The 26,758-nt window shown below is 41.5% G+C and overlaps 1 protein-coding gene across 1 annotated transcript; it reads right to left on the minus strand.

The window, feature by feature from the left end:
* Positions 1-635: 635 nt before the first annotated feature.
* Positions 636-20,066, minus strand: pudp (pseudouridine 5'-phosphatase). Its single transcript, XM_020482598.2, has 4 exons — positions 19,895-20,066; positions 19,068-19,286; positions 17,032-17,261; positions 636-3,225 (listed from the first exon to the last, which is right to left on the minus strand). The coding sequence occupies exons 1-4, from the start codon at positions 19,959-19,961 to the stop codon at positions 3,049-3,051; spliced, it is 693 nt and encodes a 230-aa protein (XP_020338187.1). The 5' UTR covers positions 19,962-20,066; the 3' UTR covers positions 636-3,048.
* Positions 20,067-26,758: the final 6,692 nt, after the last annotated feature.

The raw sequence follows: 26,758 nt of genomic DNA on the forward strand, positions 1-26,758 counted from the left end.
GTTTTTGCTTAAGAACTGCACACCAAATCTGTTTTTACGTCGTCTTGGGGGTGACCCACCTTGCACACGGTGCAGTTATTTTTTGTTGTTGTTGAGTTTTCTTGCTAGTACGAACAAACAAAGAGGAGTTCTTTATTATCACTATCACGGAATGCTACTTCGATAAACTCTTTTAATTTCCAAAGTAAGCCTCATGACTTGGCACATGGCTTCCCCAACCGCTGAACTGCTCTTTGCATACTAATGGTTTTCTATGTTGTTCCATACAAACTTGGAACTTTCGGATAAGAAAAATCTTGAGGACCAAAGCCCATAATCACAAAGTCTCAGAGAAGGAATCAGTTCTGCCTTATAGATCATAACAAATAAGAGGGGGAAGCTGATCCTAGATCAGTACTCCTACTCTGATGGACTTTGTGAATATGGGCACCCAAATGTTTACCCTAAACAGTTTGTTGGCCCTTGCTGCTATTAATAACTGAAACCAATTACTTTTGTGTGTCATACGTCTAGAGAAAACCCATTGCTATATCCCAAAGCAATAATGCACAAGTCTCTGTGTCTATTTAATCCATTGCTTTCATTTTCTCAGGTGTTTTATCACATTAAAGATGAGTCTACATCCCTGAAGGAAAGACATGAACTGCTTTCTTTAATGAAAGCCACCATATACTGTATATGTCTTGATAATGCACGACAGTGAAGTCCGAATGACAGTGAAAATGTACACGGACTGTCTGCCGTTATCAGAGGAGCTTTCTCATTGAGCTTCAACCAGTGGGCTTGTCAGCCAGTAAGAGGATGAAAACAAAAGAAAAGCTTTATTATAACATTCTAAAATGAGGTCATTCAATACAATGTCTGTTTTTCAAACTTCCCCTGTTGAGTGACACTGGTCTGAGTGCTGATAAAATCCTGTATAGAAAACCAACTGACGATGAAAATGAATGGGGGTCCACCGTCCCTCTTCTGCCCTCCCCGGCATGATGTGAAGACGGGCCTGAGAAACATGTTAGCTAGCCTCTCTCCCTCCCTCACTTGCTCTCCTCTCTGTTTCAGGTCAGTAGGGAGGGATAAAATAATAGTTATTGGCAGTAGATGAAGAGACTGCTAATTTCCTAGGAGAGAGAGGAGCCACTGGGGCCCTTCTAGTCACAAGCAGTCAGGTGGACTAGCATTACAGGTGGAATAGTAAGCTCTGATATAAGTTATTGCAGAGTGCTTTTCCTATGCAGGTAGTGGCTGGATCATCAGGCTAAACTGATGGTGATTGGTTGCCCAGATGAAAGACGTAGCCAATAGGCTGCTTCTGGGCGGACCAAGTACCTCTGTCTGCTCACCATAGTCATAGACCTTGAGGGGGAGGATGAATGCTAGCAGAAGAGAAGAGAAAAAGCTATTATGTCCCAACAAAAAGGACAATATGCTTTGTGAATAGCAACTGCAATATGTTGAGATGGACTATTCCGTGTATTTTTACAGAAACGCAGTAGAAAATGCATGTTGAATGCCCACTTGGTAACTCCATGTGCATTTTACAACAATACTCATGAATACTGTATCTGCACTGAGCTACTTCTACCATTTACCACAATAAATGTCTCTGTCGTCACTTATTTGATACAAAGAAAATGCATTTTAAAATAGCATAACATAACTCCTTTAGACTGGCAAATGGCATTGGTCATTATGAACCATTCATACCCTGATCTGACTACATTTTCCAGACATAATGTTCCAACACCATCACACTTATTGCATAAATACACACCCATACATGCATAATGTACAGACACACACATGCATATACACTGAGTGTACAAAACATTGGGAACACCTTCTTAATATTGAGTTGCACCCCATTGTGCCCTCAGAACAGTCTCAATTTGTCTCCTCCCCTTTAGCTACACTGATTTTAAGTGGATTTAACAAGTGACATCAATAAGGGATCATAGCATTCACCTGGATTCACCTGGTCTGTCTGTCATGGCCCTAATGTTTTGTACACTCAGTGGATATTCACACACACAACACACACACACACACACACACACACACACACACACACACACACACACACACACACACACACACACACACACACACTTCAGGGCATGAGGGGCTAAATGACTTGTAAAACGGCTGAGTGATGAGGAGAAGAGGAGGAAAAGCCTCAGAGATTAGCCCAAGTTGAGGATGAAAGGCCAGGGATGCATGGAGGCCGGGAGGGGGAAGACGTATAGTGGATGGAAGGATACTACAGCAGTGAAATCCTATTTCAACAGCCTGAGGGAGGTGGGGGAACAGGGCTCTGCATTAGCTCTCAGAAACTCTACTCGTTTCAGGGGTTTTCTCAGGGAAGAGAGAACATGTGAATTCCAGCAGCACTGCCGAGGCAAACATGAGTGAAGATGAAAGAGCTGAAGATTTCTCTCACCATCTTTATTGGATTACACATCCAAGCTGGGAAAAGTGTCTTTGGCATTTCAATAGGCCCCGGTCAAAGAAGAGTGGCAAATGGTATGAAGCAGGGAAAAGAGGGAGAATCGAACAGCTTAAACTGCAGTTGGTTATGAAATCTGTTCAAGGACATTAACTCAGAGACGGATACATCTTTACCTAGAATGACTGTGTTTGACTCTGGTCAAAAGTAGTGCACTATGTAGGGAACAGGGTGCCATTTAGGATGCACCCCAAATCACAATAAAAGCCTTTAAACTGATCGGCAGCGAGTTGCTTACAATACCAACCTGTGTAAAAGGTTCAGACACAAAAATGACCTCTCATTATGTTGACAATTCAACCATTATTCTCAGCCGTTCTCATTATTTGGCCAAAGCAAAAATATTAATATTCGACTAACAACAACTTGATCACAGTTCCAAGTAACAATCAAATTCCCAGGGATTGCATAATTTGGATCAGCATTGTGATCGTTGTGATTAGCATCATTACATTGCTTTGATCAGGCTAAATGGTGAAGATGGAGGGTAAAAAGCAGGGGTGGATTGGAGGTTCTCAGCCCTGAGCAGGAAGCGGAGATGGAGCTCAGTCATAGGCCGGCAGGCCGAACATCTCTGGTTTGAAGTCCTCCATGGTCCTCAGGACCAGTGTGGCCTCCTGGGTAAGGCCTCGGTCCAGTTTGTCATCAGGGATCATGACCACCTGCATCCCAGCCGCCAGGCCGGCCTTAACACCCATAGGAGCATCCTCAAACACCAGGCACTGTTGAGAGAGGAAACAAGACAAGCAGGCGCTGGATGTCATACAGTGCTAAATAAAAAGTGAAAGGAGACAATAGGATTTATAAATTCACATGGGAGCATAATGAAGTGAACAATAGTTCATGTAATTCTGCTATACAGTCAATTACGTATTATAACCTAGTGTGTCCACTACAGGAGGTTGAAGGCAAAATACCAGAAGTACCAGAAGTTATCCATTTCTTAAATAGAGGAAGTATGACAAGGTTTATGATGCCTCAGTATTCAACCACAACATAAAACAGTCCAGTCTATTGGCACAGCACAATGCACAATGCACAAAGTCTTGGACTTTGGACTGAGAACTATGAACTGCAACTCAGTGTCTGGTGGAGAAAACAGAGCAGAGGAAGGCAGTCACACTGAAGAACTCGTGTTGAGGTGAGGTGACCCACAGTATGCTTCTGACTCTTACCTTTGCGTCACAGCTGCATGAATAGAGGCAGCATACAAATGAGAAGCCAATATGGAAGCAGTGTGGAGAAGAATGGACAAAGAACTGAGTGACAAGAGCTTTCCTTTTATTCATTGGGAACTTCCGACATCCTGCGCATTTGAACCTCAATAGCTACGCTTCCTAGCTTTTCAAACAAAACACCCCCTCCAAAGACGTCTCCCGCCACTCTACCTAATTCAAGGTTCAATCAATCCCTATAATTTGAATGAGTGCACAAAGATAATCACAAAATTACACTATTTGCTGCAATGTTCTTCCTTCTACGTGATTTCCCTCCAATTTGCCTTTGACTTACCTCACACACTAATGGTGACAGACAATGTAATTTAATTGTACCAGATTGACCTAGCAGCTTCGGAAATGCCCTAAACCACAACTACCAGTCAGTCTCTTCTCTAATTCTCAAATGGAACTAAAATAACCTAATAAAAAGGTTCCCAGATGGAACAATAGAAGCCGGCTCGAGGTCTCTCGAAGATTTGACTAATTGACTCTTGTGATGTCACAGCCTAGAAGTAGCCTAGGAGAGGGACAATAAGTATGGAAACACAGGGCGGCAAGGCTACCGAGAGGCCCTAGCTAGATAGTTGCTTCCAATCAAGGGGCAATAAAGACTCTGAATTAGGCAATGAGCCTGGAAAATGAACATTTAATCAGTGTTCAATGGCTGCATTGTAATGGACGAGAGGGAAACAGGACTCAAATGCACTGCAGCTCCATGTTAGCTCAGGAGGAAGGCACATAGCCTGAGTGCCAGTCTGTTTGTGCTATCATGCCAACTCCTTGTCACTCATTGTCATGCCAAACATGTTTGGCTTGACAATGAGCAATGGAGTTTGCAAGGGCACAAGCAGATATGTGACCAGGCTACAAGTCACTGCAGCAAAGAGAGACTGGGGTGGTGGGTCAAGGGTCTTTTCTCCTACTCATTGTTAGGACAATGGAAGTTTGCTTCAAAAAATCCATATTTTATTGTTCAACTACCGGCCTGCTATACCATGCATTGGGAAGAGTGAACGGAGAACAGACAGAGAACCCAAAGTCGTTCGCCACGCAGGCCTCCAACAGCCAGCCCCATGGAAGATTAACAACCAGTCCCGAGGCATACACCCAAACACATGCAACATTCATCAGAACCAATTGAATCTGTATTCACAGTGTACCCAAGGCAGTGACTGCCGCAACACAAGAAGAGTGGGAGACTCAGTGTGTGTGTGTGGATACCTCCCAAATGACACCCTATTCCCTACATAGTGCACTGCTTTTGACCAGGCTCTTCTCAAAAGTAGTGGACTACGTAGGGAACAGGATGCCATTTGGGACGCACATCAGACTACAGTGGCTGGTGCCAAGACTACTGTGATTAGCCGGCTCAGCAGCACGTCACACACACTCCCTTTACAACGGTGTATTAAGGGGAGATGACAGAACATAGCATAGTGTTGTTATGGAGCAGATCCAGGGCCTGCTTGGCAGCCAGCAGCAGCTATTTCAGCAGAACGGACCAGGACGTTTAGTTGTTTACAGGACTATCACGGGACACTTAAGACAAGGAGAGAAAAGTTTCCCTCAGAGAGAATGGGATTGAATCCTATGGACAGTTATGAGTTTTAATCATATGGACGCATGTCATGTGAATGAGTCACATGTATGCTATGTGATTTAAATCCGAATAACTATATATACAAAAGTATGTGGACAGGATTTGGCTATTTCAGCCACACCTGTTGCTGACAGGTGTATAAAATCGAGCACACAGCCATGCAATCTCTATATACAAACATTGAAGAGCTCAGTGACTTTCAACGTGGCACCGATACAGGATGTCACCTTTCCAAAAAGTCAGTTCGTCAAATTACGCGCGTGCTAGAGCTGTTCTGGTCAACTGTAAGTGCTGTTATTGTGAAGTGGAAACGTCTAGGAGGAACAACGGCTCAGCCGCGAAGTGGTAGGCCACACAAGCTCACAGAACAGGACCACCGAGTGCAAAAAAATGGTCTGTCCTCACTCACTACCAAGATCTAAACTGCATCTGGAAAGCAACTTCAGCACAATAACTGTTTGTCGGGAGCATCATGAAATGGGTTTCCATGGCCGAGCAACCACACACAAGCCTAAGATCACCATGCTTAATGCCAAGCATCGACTGGAATGGTGTAAAGCCCAGCGTCATTGGACTCGAGCAAGGGAGAGGGAGACGTATACTCTGGCGTGACAAATTAATCTGGGTTTGGCGGATGCCAGGAGAACGCTACCTGCTAGAATACATATTACCAACTGTAAAATGTGGTGGAAGAAGAATAAATGGTATGGGGCTTTCCATGGTTCGAGCTCAGCCCCTTTGTTCCAGTGAAGGGAAATCCTAACGCTACAGCATACAATGACATTTTAGATGATTCTGTGCTTCCTACTTTGTGGCAACAGTTTGGGGAAGGCCCTTTCCTGTGTCAGCATGAAAATTCCCCCATGCAAAGAAAGGTCCATACAGAAATGGTTTGTCAAGATCGGTGTGGAAGAACTTGACCAGCCTTAACAGAGCCCTGACCTCAACCCCATCGAACACCTTTGGGATGAATTGGAACACCGACTGCGAGCCAGGCCTAATAGTCCAACATCAGTGCCGACCTGGCTGGATGGAAGCAAGTTCCCGCAGCAACGTTCCAACATCTAGTGGAAAGTCTTCCCAGAAGAGTGGAGGCTGTTATAGCGGCAAAGGAGGGCACCAACTCCATATTAATGCCCATGATTTTGGAATGAGATGTTTGACGAGTGTCCACATACTTTTGATCATGTACTGTATGTTATATGATGGAATCATATGTACTGTGTGTTATGTTATTGAATCATATGGCCTCTATGTTATGGTAGACGAGTGCGTAGGCTTGCTGCTAGACAGTAGGCTTATGCTATTGTAAACAGAGACCAGGGTCTGGATCTGACACACAGACTTGACCTGGCAGCATGGTCAGTCCTTGGGGGAATACTCATTAGATGAGACATTTTGCCCAGATGGAGAAGCAGAGAACCGTAGGTCACAGTCACCATACGCACTCAACCTACACATGGACCCAATAACCTTCTACTCAACCTACACATGGACCAGGGAAATAAAGCTGGGTCTACCAAATCTACACGCAGATGAATTTTTTATTTTACCTTTTATTTAACTAGGCAAATCAGTTAAGAACAAATTCTTATTTTCAATGACGGCCTAGGAACAGTGGGTTAACTGCCTGTTCAGGGGCAGAACGACAGATTTGTACCTTGTCAGCTCGGGGGTTTGAACTTGCAACCTTTTGGTTCCTAGCCCAACGCTCTAACCACTAGGCTACCCTGAGGAGAGGAAGGTACAGTGGGGCTCAAAAGTTATTTTACAGAAAACAAATTAACAACAGACTTTCAGCATTCATATAGGAAAGGGCACTCAACATGCTCGGCACTGACACAAATGACTGATGATTGGCTTAAAGAAAATGACAGTAAGAAGATTGTGGGATGTGTTTTGATAGACTATCATTGAAGTCGGAAGTTTACATACACCTTAGCCAAATTCATTTGAACTTGGTTTTCACAATTCCTGACATTTAATCCTAGTAAAAATGCTGTGCCTTAGGTCAGTTGGTCACTTTATTTGAAGGATATGAAATGTCAGAATAATAGTAGAGAGAATTATTTATTTCAGCTTTTATTTCTTTCATCACGTTCCCAGTGGGTCAGCAGTTTACATACACTCAATTAGTATTTGGTAGCATTGTCTATAAATTGTTTCACTTCAAATGTTTCAGGAAGCCTTCCATAAGCTTCCCACAATAAGTTGGGTGTATTTTGGCCCATTCCTCCTGACAGAGCTGGTGTAACTGAGTCAGGTTTGTAGGCCTCCTTGCTCGCACACGCTTTCAGTTCTGCCCACAAAGTTTCTATGGGATTGAGGTCAGGGCTTTGTGATGGCCACTCCGATACCTTGACTTTGTTGTCCTAAAGCCATTTTCCACAACTTTGAAAGTATGCTTGGGGTCATTGTCCATTTGGAAGACCCATTTGCGACCATGAGTTAACTTCCTAACTGATGTCTTGAGATGTTGCTTCAATATATCCACATTATTTTCTTCCCTCATGATGCCATCTATTTTGTGAAGTGCACCAGTCCCTCTTGCAGCAAAGCACCCCCACAACATGATGCTGCCACCCCCGTGCTTCACGGTTGGGATGGTGTTCTTCGGCTTGCAAGCCTCCCCATTTATCCTCCAAACATAACGATGGTCTTTATAGTCAAACAGTTCTATTTTTGTTTCATCAGACCAGAGGACATTTCTCTAAAAAGTACAATCTTTGTCCCCATGTACAGTTGCAAACCATAGTCTGGCTTTTTTATGGTGGGTTTGGAGCAGTGGCTTCTTCCTTGCTGTGCGGCCATTCAGGTTATGTCGATATAGGACTTGATTTACTGTGGATATAGATACGTTTGTACCTGTTTCCTCCAGAATCCTCACAAGGTCCATTGCTGAAGATCTGGGATTGATTTGCACTTTTCGCACCAAAGTACACATCTTTAGGAGACAGAACTCGTCTCCTTCTTGAGCGGTATGACGGCTGTGTGGTCCCATGGTGTTAATACTTGTTGTACAGATGAACGTGGTACCTTCAGGCGTTTGGAAACTGCTACCAAGGATGAACCAGACTTGTGGAGGTCTACAATCTTTTTTCTGAGGCCTTGGCTGATTTCTTTAGATTTTTCCATGATGTCAAGCAAAGAGGTTGAAGGTAGGCCTTGAAATACATCCACAGGTAAACCTCCTATTGACTCAAATGATGTCAATTAGCCTATCAGAAGCTTCTAAAGCCATGACACCATTTTCTTGAATTTTCCAAGCTGTTTCAAAAGGCAGTCAACTTAGTGTATGTAAACTTCTGACCCACTGGAATTGTGATACAGTCAATTATAAGTGAAATAATCAGTTTTTTGACAAATATTGGAAAAATGACTTGTGTCATGCACAAAGTAGATGTCCTAACCGACTTTCCAAAACTATAGTTTGTTAACAAGAAATTTGTGGAGTGGTTGAAAAAAATTGTTTTAATGACTCCAACCTAAGTGTATGTACATTTCTGACTTCAACTGTAAGTGTTAGGCATCCTCTCAATCATGGATAGAGAGTTACCCATCAAATAAAACGTAGTATTTTATTTTATCGAAACCTCTCTAATGCAAATTCGGTTGAGTGCAGTGTACCGCAAGGCAGCCGTCTTGGGGCATTGTTTTCTGTTTCTATTATTGACCTTCCACAGAATATACATTGAGTGTACAAAACATTCTTAACATCTTCCTAATATTGAGTTGCACACCCTTTTGCCCTCAGAACAGCCTCAATTCGTTTGGGCATGGACTCTACAAGGTGTCGAAAGTGTTCCACAAGGATGCTGGCCCATGACTCCAATGTCCTTTGGGTCGTGGACAATTCTTGACACACATGGGAAAATGTTGAGTGTGGAAAAACCCAGCAGCGTTGCAGTTCTTGACACATGCAAACCGGTGTGCCTGGCACCTACTACCATACCCCATTCAAAAGCACTTAAATATTTTGTCTTGCCTATTCACCCTCTGAATGGCGCACACACAATCCATGTCTCAATTGTCTCAAGGCTTAACAATCCTTATTTAGCCTGTCTCCTCCCCTTCATCTACACTGCGTGTAGTTGATTTAACAAGTGACATCAATAAGGGATCATAGCTTTCACCTGGATTCACTTGGTCAGTCTGTGTCATGGAAAGAGTAGGTGTTCCTAATGTTTTGTACACTCAGTGTATGTCGGCTACGACAGTAAAATAAGTGATTGACACCCTTAACATAGAGCTCCAGTCAGGTTTTAGAATGGGCATCTAGCAATAGGCTGGTGCTAAATATAAAAATATATACAAAAGCAACATTTATGAGACAAATCACTCACTCAACCCTAAAGCTCCTCCAGATCTATTATTGAAAAACGTGGCGATTAAGCAACTTAAGGAGACTAAACTGCTGGCCGTAACCCTAGATAGCAAGCTACGGCATCATGGTCAAATCATATAGACTCAATAGTGACTCAAATGGGAAGAGGTCTGTCCATGGTAAGATGTTGCTCTGCTTTCTTGATATCTCAGTCGACCAGACAGGTCCTACAGGCCTTTGTCGCACCTGGACTACTGCCCAGTCGTGGGGTCATGTGCGACAAAGAGAGACATAGGTCAATTACAGTCGGTCCAGCACAGAGCAGCACGTTTTGCATTTTGATGTACACCGATGGTGAATGTCAGTAACATGCATGTCAGTCTCTCCTAGCTCAAAGTGGAGGAGAGACTGACTGCTTCACTATCGGTCTTTGTGCAAGATATTGTTGTGTTGAAAGTACTGAACTGTCTGTTCAAGCAGTTGGCACACAGTTCAGACACTCATCGGTACAACAGGAGACATGCAACCAGGAAGTCTCTTCGGTCTCCAGGTCCAAAACAGAGGCTGGGAAAGGCACAGTATTAATAGAGCCATGACTATATGGAACTCTCTGCCACCTCAGGTAACTCAAGAAAGCCATAAAAAAACGATTAAAAAAAACAAAAACAGATAGAAGAACACCTTACGGCACAAAAGGGACTGTGAAGAGAGCCATTTTGATATATTTTGGATTGTAATTTACATTGTGTTATGTGTTGAATAATGTAGGTGGGTGGCCTTGCACAAGCCTTGGCTTGTCTGAGCCAGAATGGCTCATAGGGCAGGAGATATCTCCTGCTCCTGAAGCGTGAGACAGAGGCAGATTATGTATATTATGTATTTTAGTTGTGTTTTTTTCCTGTATGGATCCCAATAAATACTACTACTAAATACTCCCTTTACTGTGTCATTTTCTATTTTATCGTGTCATTTTCATGTTCCTGGAAGGACACATCAGGAGAGATTTTTTTAATTTGACCTTTATTTAACTAGGCAAGTCAGTTAAGAACAAATTCTTATTTTCAATGACGGCCTAGGAACAGTGGGTTAACTGCCTGTTCAGGGGCAGAACGACAGATTTTGTACCTTGTCAGGTCGGGGGTTTGAACTTGCAACCTTCCGGTTACTAGTCCAACGCTCTAACCACTAGGCTACCCTTTGTTTTAAATAGCATATTTTGAATGGACTTTTGACACACACCGTTGTTTGACAGTGATCCATTCAACAAATCATTTTCCTTTTTCCTCAGGTGTTAGATCTCAAAGAGGCTGATCCTCTGCTCCAACATATTACTTCACTTGTCGCTTTTGTCAACGTCTGACACGACAAGGCAAACCAACTATGTCAACACCAGAGTGCCTGGTGTGTCTTAACTTTCGCACGGCTTTAAGACGGGGCTTGTCACAGTGACACAGCCATTCGCTAAAATAACAGTGTTTTGTACAGTCGCTTTCCCTTCCATATTTAATCAGAGCAGTGTGTACATTTGTTTATGTCGGGTAAATAAAACGATCATTCTGCTTCTCGTTTTGTTCCGACGCCATTCTGGCCTGAGCTTAATGCAATAAGGTAGGTAGTGCAGCGTGTTCATTCATCAAACTGTCCGTCTCAGAGTGATGCATTTTCAAACTTGATGAATGGTACCGTAGCAAGAAAATACTTGAAACTAACACATCACACTAGAGGTCGACCGATTAATGAGTTTTCAACGCCGATACCGATACCGATTATTGGAGGGCCAAAAAAGCCGATACCGATTTTTTTTTGCAATAAATGACAATTACAACAATACTGAATGAACACTTATTTTAACTTAATATAATACATCAATAATATCGATTTAGCCTCAAGTAAATAATGAAACATGTTCAATTTGGTTTAAATAATGCAAAAACATAGTGTTGGAGAAGAAAGTAAAAGTGCAATATGTGCTATGTAAGAAAGCTAACGTTTCAGTTCCTTGCTCAGAACATTAGAACATATGAAAGCTGGTGGTTCCTTTTAACATGAGTCTTCAATATTCCCAGGAAAGAAGTTTTAGCTTGTAGTTATTATAGGAATTATAGGACTATTTCCCTCTATACCAGTTGTATTTCATTAACCTTTGACTATTGGATGTTCTTATAGGCACTTTAGTATTGCCAGTGTAACAGTATAGCTTCCGTCCCTCTCCTCGCTCCTCCCTGGGCTCGAACCAGCAACACAACGACAATAGCCACCATCGAAGCAGCGTTACCCATGCAGAGCAAGGGGAACAACTACTAGAAGGCTCAGAGCGAGTGACGTTTGAAACACTATTAGCGCGCACTAACTAGCTAGCCATTTCACTTTGGTTACACCAGCCTCATCTCGGGAGTTGATAGGCTTGAAGTCATAAACAGCGCAATGCTTGACGCACAACGAAGAGCTGCTGGCAAAACGCACAAAAGTGCAGTTTGAATGAATGTTTACGCGCCTGCTTCTGCCTACCACCGCTCAGTCAGATACTTAGATACTTGTATGCTCAGTCAGATTATATGCAACGCAGGACACGCTAGATAATATCTAGTAATATCATCAACCATGTGTAGTTAACTAGTGATTATGATTGATTGTTTATTATAAGATAAGTTTAATGCTAGCTAGCAACTTACCTTGGCTTACTGCATTTGCGTAACAGACAGTCTCCTTGTGGAGTGAAAAGAGAGAGAGGCAGGTCGTTATTGCGTTGGACTAGTGAACTAAGGTTGCAAGATTGGATCCCCCGAGTTAACAAGGTGAAAATCTGTTCTGCCCCTGAACAAGGCAGTTAACCCACCATTCCTATGCCGTCATTGAAAATAAGAATGTGTTCTTAACTGACTTGCCTAGTTAAATAAAGGTATAAAAATAAACCCCCCCCCCCCAAAAAAAATCGACGATTTCCGATTGTTATGAAAACTTGAAATCGGCCCTAATTAATCGGTCGACCTCTACATCACACAGTAAGGATTTGTGCGAGTGTGTATATTCGGGCCTGCAACGTGGTTTGTTGAGTGAGTGAAGAGACAGTGATAGATAGCCTGCCCTGGGCTTAGAGATGGTTTAGAAGATGTAGCAGGCTAACTGCAGGATATGCAGGAACGTTTTCCTCATCTGTGTTACGGGGTACTTTGTTATACACAGGAAACAGGAAATGCAGGCCATCATTTAAAAATCTGGAGGTCCTAAATGGCACTCTATTCCCTTTATAGTGCCTGACTTTTGATCAGGGTCCATATGGCTCTGTGGTGCACTCAAAAGTTTGCACTATAAAGGGAATAGGGTGTCATTTGGGATGCAGACCTGGAGGGCACAGTGTAAATGCATAAAAGGGCAATCTATTGGCCTCCAGAGGGCTGCGTTCACAAGGCTAATGAGTGGTTTGGTCAACCCGAGGAAAATCACATGGAGACGTTTGTCACTCTAGGCCAGATGGCAGACAGGAGCAGAATAGCTTTCATTTGGTGTCTGAGTGGGGACACGTTTTCATCTTTTACTCAGACAAAGACTAGGTTTAGAATAGTCTCTTCTAACAGCCGCTCTGCTTGCGGAGCGCCCTGAATCTGTTGAGAGAGATTATGTTTTGAAAGACTTAGGATACATACAGGCTATGGAACAGGTAGACTTCGTAAATAACCGTAGGTAAGGGTCACGTTATCTAGAAATTGCGGAAATAGAAGGTCAAGGTAATGACATACCTATTGATGATTGAGTGAAGTCAATTCTCTCCCACAACACAACTACCTTCCAGATAAGAAAATGATTAACAAACCATGATACTACAGTGGACACGTCCTTCAGGAAATAGCCTTTAACTTGTCTACCGGCTGTGACTGTGACACTCCCTGGGAGCTTATAAAAATCCCCATTGACCGAGTGTCTGTCCGTAAATCTTACATCTCCATGCCAGTGTTGGCATTTCTTTCCAACAGAATAAAAAGGAGTGATCAATACTGTTAAAGCTCCCCATAAACTCAGACAAACTCGCTGACAATGTATTCTCCCCGTTCCTGATTTGGTGTGGACAGAAAAGGACCCAACAGGCTTCACTAACATGAAGTCTGTGTTCATAAAGCACTTTAACAAATAAAATATATTGTGTCTCTGAAAGGAATGGGAGTTCATAGGATTTTAGGCCACTAAAATGCAGCACCAGATATGAAAACCCAAACAAGCACATTACTGCAGAGTATAGGGCAAGCGATATTACATCTACTGGTATTAAGGACTGACCTTCTGACCACTTAAAGCACCACCGTGTCCATAATATTTTTGCAGAGAACTTCAAAGCTCAAATATTGAATATTCCATAGAGCTGATATTAAAAAACACACTCGTTTTTTTTTGGTGGGGGGGGGGGGACTCGAAGCGAGGCCCTACTGTACCTTCTCCGTCAAAGCACGTGGGACTGTTTGTTCATAAGGAACATCATTAGGGCTGTAGAATAGCACGGCCTTAACTATTCAGATAGATAGATCAAGCCTGTTTTAGTCCCTGACCATTTCAATCCACCAGCACCAAACACACTGGGCACCACAAACGCATCACTGTGATAGCTAAATTGAAGAATAAAAGAAAGATATTGACTATATGGTCAAGAAATAATGAATAATGTGTCAATTTTGGGATTATAGCAGCAGTTACCATTTATTATGTGGTTGGTGCATCTGCACAGCAGAGAGGCCCACTGGGTCCGGATAGTTGAAACACCCATAAAATATGGGGGTGTAGCCAAGGCGACTGGCTGTCCCTAAATCAGCGTTGTGTTGTTGCTGTAGCATCATTATATAGGCTAGCTACAGATCCAAGCTCCAGAGCCAATACTGTCTCTGTACTGACTCTTTACACCCTCTGTGTGAGCCTCTCTGTGACTTAGTCCCAAATGGCACCCTATTCCCTATACAGTGTACTAATTTTGACCAGAGCCCTATGATCCCAGGTCAAAAGTAGTGCATGGAGAGGGAATATATCATCATTTGGGACGCAAGTGGGTATTTCTGAAACATCTCAGTGCCTCCCTTTTCAAATAAGGTTTCATGTCCTAATTGTACCGTATTTGGTGCTATAAACCTTTCCTTGGTGTAAGGTAATTCATGATTTAATGGTAGCTGGATTACTTTTCTCCCTGTCTTTCAATGTAAATCCCAGATAACACCCTATTCCCTACAAAGTGCACTACTTTTGACCAGAGCCGTTTGGGACGGAACCTATGTGAATGTGAACTAGAGCTTCTTCATGTTTCATTTTTATGTTTCATTAATCTTAGCTGGTAGGCTGAGTGCACACCTTTAGTAAAAACCTTTTCTCTATCTCCCTCCCTTTCTCCCTCACTCATAGTATTTTTTAGTGCTGGGGAGAAAGTGAAAAATGGAAGAGGTGGAGGACTAATTCCTTGCCTTTGGTCACCATAGAGACAGAGTACTGGGCTGGGCACATTACTTACTTGTGAGAGGGTTTTAAGCAGTCTGCCAGGCGTATTACCTCCAGTGTTGCATAGCATCATCAGAGCCCTCAAAATGCCTCACGTCACTTCATGCCTATATTCCAGGAAATCTCCCTCCCAATAACGCTGATATAAACAGCAACCTTTTAAGCACCAGAACAAAAATGCATCCTGAGAAAATGACTTGAAATTCCACTCCATGACTGAATATGTACAGCTGTACTGAAAGCAACAACAACAACAAAAATACAACTCAAATGTATCACCTACAACTGTCTTCGCTGCAGTTTCTGTAAAATTCCTCACTACAATTAATTAAACTCATTGTAAATTCATCTCTGCTTCCACTAATCTGGAGGTAGGAGAGAAGCTGCGAACACAATGTTAATACACGCTCCCATTTTCTTTTTATTGCATTCTGTCTTTCTCCTGTCTCCTCCTTGCAATCCTGAATCGCAATCTGTCCCCTCCCTCCCTACTTCTCTCTCTCTCTCTTTCTGTGCTTAGGCAAAACTGTCACGGAGAGAGGAGAGGAGCCAGGGAGTGATGCATCATAATTCGTTATTCCACTAAACACTGAACCGATTCCCCTCTCACCTGCAGTTCCATCTCATCAAGAAAAACCAAAGTCCTAACTGGGGATGTTTGAAAGCCGCCAAGATTTTTCAAAAACAGGCCGACAATTAACGAAGGCTGCTGCTGCAGACCCATTTGCAGAGAAATCTACAGCCCTGCACCTGTTAGGGAGATTAATTTACCTCAAAAAAGGAAAACAACAAATCCAAAGCTATTAACCTCTCTTTTTGGGTTCCTTTTTGGGGTTTTTCCATTTGATAGCTCTGTAAAACTAACTGAATATTTATGTAGTGTTCTAACCCTAATGATTGTAGACATATTTCATAGGTGGGTTTGCTAAAACAGGCATGGAAGGTGATAAACATGGTAGTGGCTACGTCACAAGCAGAACCCTATTTCCTATATAGTGCACTAGCACTATGGGCCCTGGTCTAATGTAGTGCACTATAAAAGGGAATAGGGTGCCATTCGCAATGTACACCGTGTGATTCCTCAGTGTTGTGGGGAATTTCATGGCTGGTGTTGACAGCACAGACCTGTTACTTACAGCTACCCTTAATAAGCCAAAACATTGGCATTGAAAATGGAAATGAATGAGAGAGTATGAAGTCGGTTATAGGCTTAATCATTTCCCTCGCTTTCTGGATGTGTAAATAAATGAAAGTCCACAGGGTCCTATAAATAAGGCCTATACTTTCAATAGCCTGGTTTGGATCTGCTACAGTCGATCAGTCAGTTGGTCAGTCAGTGTCTTGCTAATAATTCCTTTGGAGTTTCTTAGGAACGGGTGAAAGCTGGGGCATTGAAGCATGGCAGGACGACATTAGCCTTGGTAACTTTCCTAACAACAGAATTGGTTATGGGCATAAGAGTTAACCCACTTTCTTGGAGGTATAAATGCAATTCCACAGGTTCCTATAAAAACAATTTAGTTAATCTGCTCAATGATTAGTCTACGAACGAATATACTAAGTAACAAACGGAAAAAAAACATCTTAACAACTGAATTGGTGTAAAACCTTTTAGGGGTTGCTCTTTTTCAGCATTATAAGTTGTGCCAGCCCACTGTCCACTACCCTGTCCCTCTTCGTATCATTCATCTGAGCTATGATTGGTAAGAATTGGTGACCTTCGGGCTGCTTTCCCCCTCCAACCTTACTAGGTGTGTATGAGAGTATCTTAGCGTGTTTACTGGTCTGTCCCTCTTATCGTGGCTGGTTATTTTATGCTTAGCTTATTTATTCATGAGGCAACAAGAATAGGGTAATAGTCTACTCCACTACCCACTGTAGGCTACTGTCCCTCTCACTCGCCTGTCCCTCTTACCGTGGCCGGAGGTGCAGGAGGAGTGAACCTGCTGGCACACACCAAAAAGGAGTCAGGCTGAGGTTTGCTGTTTTTCACATCGGGATCATCCCCTAGGACGATGTGGCTGAACAGGTCAAAGAAGGCTTTGTGCTGACTGGTCTTCATCTCAAACGCCAGGCCTGCTGAGCTTGTCGCTACAGCGATGGGCACATTGTGTTTACGGAGATGGTGGACGAGATTCTCCACTCCTGGTTACACACAGACAAACAGTACCAGTCAAAAGTTTGGATACACCTACTCATTCAAGGGTTTCTTTATTTGTACTATTTTCTACATTGTATAATAATAGTGGAGACATCAAACATATAACATAATACATATGGAATCATGTAGTAACCAGAAAAGTGTTAAACAAATCTAAATATATTTTATATTTGAGATTCTTCAAAATAGCCACCCTTTGCCTTGATGAAAGCTTTGAACACTCTTGGCATTCTCTCAACCAGCTTCATGAGATAGTCACCTTGAATGCAATTCAATTATCACATGTGCCTTGTTAAAAGTGAATTTGTGGAATTTCTTTCCTTCTTAATGCGGTTGAGCCAATCAGTTGTGTTGTGACAAGGTAGGGGTGGTATAGAGAAGATAGCCTTATTTGGTAAAAGACCAAGTCCATATCATGGCAAGAACAGCTCAAATAAGCAAAGATAAACGATAGTCCATCATTACTTTAAGACATGAAGGTCAGTCAATACGGAATATTTCAAGAACTTTGAACGTTTCTTTAAGTGCTGTCGCAAAAACCATCAAGAGCTATGATGAAACTGGCTCTCATGAGGACTGCCACAGGAAAGGAAGACCCAGAGTTACCTCTGCTGCAGAGGATAAGTTCATTAGAGTTAACTGTACCTCAGAAATTGCAGACCAAATAAAGAGACACATTTCAACATCAACTGTTCAGAGGAGACTGTGTGAATCAGGCCTCCATGGTCAAATGGCTGCAAAGAAACCACTACTACAGTTAAGGACACCAATAAAAAGAAGAGACTTGCTCGGGCCAAGAAACACAAGCAATGGACATTAGACCGGTGGAAATCTGTTCTTTGGTCTGAGTCCAAATTTGAGATTTTTGGTTCCAACCGTCATGTCTTTGAGACAGAGAGTAGGTGAACAGATCTCTGCATGGGTGGTTCCCACTGTGAAGCATGGAAGAGGACGTGTGATGGTGCTTTGCAGATGACACTGTCTGTGATTTATTTAGAATTCAAGGCACACTTAACAAGCAGGGCCACCACAAAATTCTGCACCGATATGCCATCCCATCTGGTATGGGCTTAGTGGGACTATCATTTGTTTTTCAACAGGACAATGACCTAACACACCTCCAGGCTGTGTAAGGGATATTTGACAAAGAAGGAGAGTGTTGGAGTGCTGCATCAGATGACCTGACCTCCACAATCACCCGACCTCAACACAATTGAGATGGTTTGGGATGAGTCTTAACTATTATTCTACAATGTAGAAAATAGTACAAATTAAAGAAAAACCCTTGAATAAGAAACTTTTGACTGGTACTGTATAGTACACATCATTGGTTTGTCCTACACACAGTAAATACTAACAAATCCAAACAAATTGAGCCCAGTTCAAATCCAGGATCACACTCCCTCTAACTCATGCCCTATTGCAGGGGTACTCAATTTACGCTATGAGGTCTGGACCCTGCTGGTCTTCTATTCTACCTGATAATTAATTGCACACACCTGGTGTCCCTGGTCTAAATTTGTTCCTGATTAGATGGGAACAATTAAAATAATGCAGTGGAACTGGCTTCAAAGGTCCAGAGTTGAATTTGAGGGCATTAGCACTCTGAACATAGTGTAGAGTCTTCCTATGTATACAGGACACACACACACAGTAATGAAAACATGGGATTACAGTTTGTTTGTTAAAAAACTCAGAGACTCATATTTCATAGGTGAGAACCAACTATTTTGTTCATGTTATGGTAACTATACCACACTACAACTGTAACACACACACACCTTAGCTACCTTGCATCAATTGAGCTGAAGGAAATATCTTCTCCTGTATTTTTCTAGTCTCACTGAGAAGTTCCTCTGGTGTCATTGGTAGTTCTAGGGAGTCTCGTATAATGGTGGAAGCTTCCATAGCTTTCTTTCCCATCACAGAAGACTTCACGTCCCAGGTGTATTTCTTTCCAAACCTGTCGCATACTTCCTGGTATGACACCGTGTACAGCCTCTCTGTATCTGCAAGTTCAAAACAGAGCAAAATAAAAGTGTTATCACCACACGTTTAACTTAAAGCTAAAATCCTTAGTTGCTACATCAAGTTTTGGACTAATGATATATATCCATTGATTCTTGAATATAATGAGCTTAGTTCAACTGTCATACCCCATCAGAACCCAGATTATACGCTTTGTTTACTAGAAGTTTTGTAAAGAACAGAAATGTAAACAAACTGTATAGCTTCAAAAAAAATGGCTAAATCTATCATTTTGATATCATGGATGGTCAGTCCTTGGAACCTCATATTTCTATGAATTTGAGTGGTTACATTTATCCACACCCATCCCCTCAGTTTTTTACTGAAACAGAGGCTTTTAACTAAGGATTCTAGCTTTAAATCACGACATTCAGAAGACTATGCAAGACAGCACATGGAAATGATTAGCGAATGTTATGGTTGTAGAAAGATTCCTTTACAGATAGCTAGCAAACGTTACTGTTAATTTTGCTTCACCATGGTTGACACACGTGATGAGCTGTTACTGAATGCTAGGCCTTGTGTCAATTTGTTCCGGCATGTATAATTCCATCGTTTCAAATGCAAATAGAAAGTGTATATTAATAACCTAATAATAATCCATCCATGTCGAAAAGAACATGGGTCACCGGTTTACAAATCGATTGTGTAGACATAATTACAGTAGCTGCCAACACAACGACAAAATCCAATCTTGAAATCGAAGCACTAGCTAGCTAGCAGGCTAACGTTAGCTATATTTAGTAGGAAGATGGACAACTGATACCAAAGTCTCAGTTCAAGTTAACTATCAAGTAGCAAACTAAATGTATGATTTTATTCATTTCTAGAACGTAGATAAACCTGTTTACATCACACAATATCAAATTTAGTAATCTTACAATTTAGATTTACGAAAATGATGCTGTCGCAAATAAATGGTGATTCTTTAGTCGGCCAACATTTTGCAACGGCTGATGGGCAAGGTAGTTTTATGCTCAGAAGGCACTTCTGCCTATTCACTCAGAAGAATTAGTCTCATAATATCCCACTTATCTACAGAAATGTAGTAGGCCTAATCTAAATGTGATTTGCTACATTTAAAACACATGTATGTATTTGTTCATTTTTTAGATAAGCACAATATTTTGTATGTGAAGTTAAATGTTGATTCAAACAGGCAACGCAGTGTTGGACCTAAACCATTGATGTAAGCTGTTGAATGTAGGCTTAGTTTTCACTTGTCAATACTTATTTGTGGGCAGCATTTAAAATATCAAATATTGGCTATATTTTCATTTAATTCCTGAATTAATTAGCATAGTGTAATAAAAAATGTATTGAGCATTATGTGGTGATGGCTCGGGGAGGCCATGAACTCTCGTTCATCACCCACGATGGCGCCGCCAATGTGTACAGTCCCAGCGCTCTGTCTACACGTTAATAATCCTCGCTTGTGATACAGTTTTGGAAACTGTACTTTCATATTGAGATTTATTTTATATTTTTTAACTAAAGATAAATTACTATGCACCTTTTTTGGCCGTCATTGGCTCATCATCACAAGGCCTAGCCTTCATTAGACTATCAGAGACAATCCTAAAGCACACCACCCCTAAAGCAAACCATCAATAAATATAAGCTAGCTGAACACCTAACCCTGACTCTAGTCTAGGCCGATTCTAGCCTAATTATTTTTCATTAAAATGGACTATGTTGGTTTATTGATCCTTATTCCAGGGTGGTAGTCTATATCACACCATACAGGTGGATTCGTTGTTGCAGATTAAATTAACAGCCTGTGGACCTGTGTTCTAGCGCCACATTTTACAGAATAATTGGATCCTCAATGTTTGTCTTGTTAAGGTGAGAGAAAGAGACATCGGGGGAATGAGTCCTCCAACCTGGGTGAGTTAATGAGGCTATGGATTCAGGTCTAATTGGGAGGAGCTGAGAAAGTGTAGGTTCCAAATAGCACCCTATTCCCTGTAATAGTGCACTACTTTTGACCAGGGCCTGGCCCATACCTATTTGGGACGTACTTTTTGTTTGAGTCCTTCAGAGTGAGTTTGGCTCTCTTTACCAATTGTGTTTCAGAACTTTGTGTCTTTTTGTGAATTGCTTCAGACCGAACACTCAATTCTCTTTCTACCAAATCGTTCACAAAGTGAGCACTGTAGGGAAGAAGAAAAGTCGGGGCTACTTAACATTTTTTAAATATTTGATTTACATAACTTGACATGCATATCTTTGCTATAATGTATTTACCTACTATATATTGCAATCATACCATTTGATACTCTTTATAGCCTTATGCTATACAGTTATAGGCCAGTAAAACTAAATTGCCACTTTTTTCTCACAGTCCTACATTTTAGACTGAAGTTAATTGTATTTATCTAATCATTGTATTACCTTGCAGATACAAACATGACACTTGCATAGAAGTGGAAGGTCTAAAGCAATTAACATCTGCACTGTTTACATTATGCTGATAAGCTCATTAATTTTGGGCGACTGATTGGTATCAACCTTCGCTGCAATTCCCCCGTCATTTTTTGGCCTCAGCGAGATATTTGCAGTCACCCTTTTAAATGAGGAAAAGTTAACTGAAATGCAAATTCAGCAGCTAAGATCAATAGAGTTTGCTCTGGGGAAAGCTAAGCAGAGGACCTATTGCGAACACGAACTCAGCCATATCCTTGATGAGTAAGTGTTCAACAATGGCCAGGCATGAAACCATAGTAGAGGTAGAAAATTCAGAGGGAGTTTACTCTAATGCAGAGGGAAAACCCTGATTAGACCTGACGGGCCAACCCCAGGTGGTAAAGGTAGGCAACAACAGCAAACACAAGGGTGCGTGCTCAGCCCCCTCCTGTACTCCCTGTTCACCCATGACTGTGTGGCCACGAACGTCTCCGACTCAATCATCAAGTTTGGTGGCGACACAACAGTGGTAGGCCTTGATTACCAACAATGACAAGACAGCCTACAGGGAGGAGGTGAGGGCTCTGTTGGAGTGGTGCCAGGAAAATAAAAGAAGGAGCTGATTATGGACTTAATGAGACAGCAGAGGGAGCATGACCCCATCCACCTCAATAGGCTTCAGTGGAGAGGGTCAAGCTTCAAGTTCCTTGGCATGAACATCACTAACAACCTGAAATGGTCCATCCACATAGATAGTGAAGAAGGAGCAACAGCGCCTCTTCAACCTCAGGAAGCTGAAGAAATTTGGCGTGGCCTTTAAGACCCTCACAAACTTCTTCAGATGCACCATTGAGAGCATCCTGTCAGGATGTATCACTGCATGGTATGGCAACTGCACCGTCCATAACTGCAGGGCTCTCCAGAGGGTGGTGCGTTCAGCCCAATGCATCACCAGGGCCACACTGCCTGTCCTCCAGGACATCTACAGCACCCGGTGTCACAAGAAGGCCAAGAAGATCATCAAGGACCTCAGCCACCCGAGCAATGGCCTGTTCACCCTGCTATCATCTAGAAGTAGGAGACAGTACAGGTGCAATAAAGCTGGGACCGAGACTGAAAAACAGCTTCTATATCCAGGTCATGTTACTAGCCGGCTAGCACCCAGTACTCTACCCTGCAGCTTAGAGACTGCTGCCCTATGTACATAGTCAATGAACACTTTAATTATGTTTATATACTTTATAAATATATATATACTGTATTCTAGTCGAGGCTCATCCTATATAACTACTGCTGTACACACTTTTTCTATTCATATACTGTCCATAATATCTATACACACCATCATATACTGTACATAGAGTGTATATTTATATTCTGGGATTCATTCAAATTTTTATATATTTCATCATTCCTTTCTTTACATTTTTTGGATATGGGTGTATTGTTTTGTATTGTTAGATATTACATCACTGGTGGAGCTAGGAACATAAGCATTTAGCCACACCCACAATAACATCTGCAAAATATGTGTACATGATCAATAAAATGTTGCTTTATTTATTTGCATTTATTTTTGCTAAATTCGTTGTTATTTAACAAGCTTATTGTAGTATAAGCTATACCAAAGTTATTGTCCTATTTCATTCACCCAAAATAAATGTCATTGCAGGCCAGGGGCGTAGTTGGTTTTTGAACATTGGGGCGACCAATTTTGACGCTGTTGTGTGGGGCCTCCCCCTGATAAAAAAAAAAATGAAAATGAATTTCCTGCATTTTAAGGGCCCAACGCAGATCTTTTTATCTCAATATCAAATCACGTCTGGGTAACAATTAAGTACCTTACTTTAATAGTTTTCCATTAAAGTAGTCAAAAGGAGGCCTCCCGAGTGGCGCAGAGGACTAAGGTACTGCATTGCAGTGCTAGAGGCGTTACTACAGACCCGGGTTTGATCCCAGACTGTGTCGCAGCCAGCCGCGACCGGAAGACCCATGAGGCGCCGCACAATTGGCCGAGCGGCGTCCGGGTTAGGGTGAGGGTTTGGCTGGCCAGGATGTCCTTGTCCCATCGCTCTCTAGTGACTCCTTGTGGCTAGCCTGGCGCCAGCTGTACGGTGTTTCCTCCGACACATTGGTGCAGCTGGCTTCTGGGTTAAGCGAGCAGTGAGTCAAGAAGCAGGGTGGCTTGGCAGCGTCGTGTTTCGGAGGACACATGGCTCTCGGCCAGACTCTCCCGAGTCTGTACGGGAGTTGCAGCAATGGGACAAGACTTCAACTATCAATTGGGGTAAAAAGTACAAATACATTTTTTTTTTAAAGCAGTCAAAAATTAACATTGTTGTTTGTTGTTGCTAAAAGCTATTTCTCAAGCAAGAATGTCACTATGATTGTCTGGGAGTGGTCTTAGCGGGAAGGGGAAGGGTACTTCCAAAATCTGCTGATAAAATGTCCTGTTTGATTGTATTTTAAACCAGCAACTATTAGGAATTAACATCTGAATGATCAGTTGTTGTACTATATGATACAAAATTTGCTATGATACTGCATTTTGACTGCACTGGGCCTTTAAGGTTTGCGATTACTCATGGCCTCTCTTTCCTGAAACACAGGAAAAAACAGGGTGGGGAAATTGAGTGATGTATTAATGACAGTATAGGAAATGTAATGGATGTGAATATTTTTACCAATAAAATGTCAGCCTCAAAGAGAGCTTTTTTTTTATTGAAGAAACTTTATTTGGTTGGTTTTCCACACAAAAGACTAAAACAATTGTTTGTTTTTGCAGTGCATATGAAAAGGACTATTCAAAGACGCTCTGTTGGTCAATATTTGGTGAAAAAAATGGAGCAGAAATCTTATACTAATCTGTCTGTATAGGATTTTATCCATAACCAGGCCCAGGCATTCAATTTCCTTTGATCGTCCTTGAGATGCCACTACAACTTGATTGGAGTTTGCCAATTCAATTGTTTGGACATCATTTAGGAAGAAACACAGCTGCCTGTATAAGGTCCCCCAGTTGACAGCACATGTCAGAGCAGAAACTATACCAGGAAGACCAAGGAACTTTCCGTAGATCTCAAAGATAGAATTGTGGTGAGGCATACGGTGCCTTCAGAAGGTATTCACAACCCTTGACTTTTCCCAAATGTTGTTCTGCTACAACCTGAATTTAAAATTGATTAAATTGAGATGTTCTGTCACTGGCATACACACAATACCCTTTAATGTCAAAGTGGAATTATTATTATTATTTTTTTTATGTTTACAAATTAATAAATTTAAGCTGAAATTTCTTGACTCAATAAGTATTCAACCCCTTTGTTATGGCAAGCCTAAATAAGTTCAGGAGTAAACAAAAATGTGCTTATTAAGTCACATAAGTTGCATGGACTGTGTTTAAAAGTATTGTTGAATGACTACAATTATCTGTAAGATCCCTCAGTCGAGCAGTCAACTCCAAACACAGGTTCCACCACACAGACCAGGGAGGTTTTCCCAATGCCTCGCAAAGAAGTTCACCTATTGGTAGATGGGCGAATTTTTTTTTTGCCATTGAATATCCCTTTGAGCAGTGGTGTCAAACTCATTCCATGGAGGGCCTAGTGCCTGCTGTTTTTTGGCTTTCCTTTAAATGAAGACCTAGACAACCAGGCGAGGGGAGTTCTTTACCAGTGGTGGAAAAAAGTACACATTTGTCATACTTGAGTAAGAGTAAAGATACCTTAATAGAAAAGTATTCAAGTAGAGGTTAGTCACCCAGTAAAATAATACTTGAGTAAAAGTCTAAAAGTATTTGGTTTTAAATGTACTTAACTATCAAAAGTAAATGGCATTGCTAAAAAATACATAAGTATCAAACGTTTTTTTTTTTTATAGAAAAAAAATCAAATTCCTTATATTAAGCAAACCAGACTGAATGATTGTTTAGTTTTTCTAATTTACATGAGGAACTATTGTTTGTTTGTCTAATTCACGGATAGCCAGAGGTGCACTCCACCACTCAGACATAATTTACAAATGTAGCATTTGTGTTAATAGAGTCCACCAGATCAGAGACAGTAGGGATGACCAGGAATGTTCTCTTGATAAGTGTGTGAATTGGACCATTTTCCTGTCCTGGTAACCATTCAAAATATCAGGGATAATTTTCTTTAGGAATGTCATGGAGTAGAAGTAAAAGTAGTAAAAAATATACATTGTGAAGTACAGATACCCCAAAAAACTACTTAAGTACTACTTTAAAGTAGTTTTGCAAAGGCCCGGCACCACAGGCAAAAAATGTGATTTTGCTTCCATCTATCAATTTTCTGATTTTTGGATATTTTGCAACAAAATCTCCATACTTTCATAAAATGTACAAATAAATTGGCAATAGTATATAAATACTTAATTTGTATAATTGTATCCCAACTCCTTGAACTACACCTAGCATGCATTTCGTTCTTGTTATCGTGTTTCATGTAGAACTTCGACCGCTATTTATTTTTTTAACTCCATGTTGAATCATATATCATTCAAAAGCTTGTTTTTCGAAGCATATAGTTAGCTTGTCTATACATGGCTAAATCATTTGTGGACGTAATGATTCATGCTAAAAGATTTTCATTTCCTGACATCCAATTGGTTACTGGCATTTAAAGGCCCTCTCCGGCAACCTGATTGGTTAAAATGTCTCATGTGCCACGCAGCACTTCATTGTTTGATAATATCTCCCGCGAAGATACCCAGTAAAGAGAGACGAAATGAGAAAAACCCGAAAAAAGACCTACAGTACGTGAATAAAATTTAGCGAACTCAATTAGCCAGTGCAAGAAAAGCAGTGAATGAAAGAAAAAATGCAAGTAGAGGAGGAAAAGGAGATAATCGACAGCAGCGCAGTGAGACGCAAATGAGTTGAGATGAAGATGAGAGCTAGCAACGATCAACCAGACAGCATCCAGCAGTGGCTTTTATTCCACACGTCACAATTAAACCAACTTGTACATTATTTGATTTGCCCTAAGTATCTAAACACTGGACTGAAAATCACCATAGACCCCACCAA

The sequence above is a fragment of the Oncorhynchus kisutch genome, linkage group LG5, assembly GCF_002021735.2.
Source record: "Oncorhynchus kisutch isolate 150728-3 linkage group LG5, Okis_V2, whole genome shotgun sequence".
Lineage (NCBI taxonomy): Eukaryota > Metazoa > Chordata > Actinopteri > Salmoniformes > Salmonidae > Oncorhynchus > Oncorhynchus kisutch.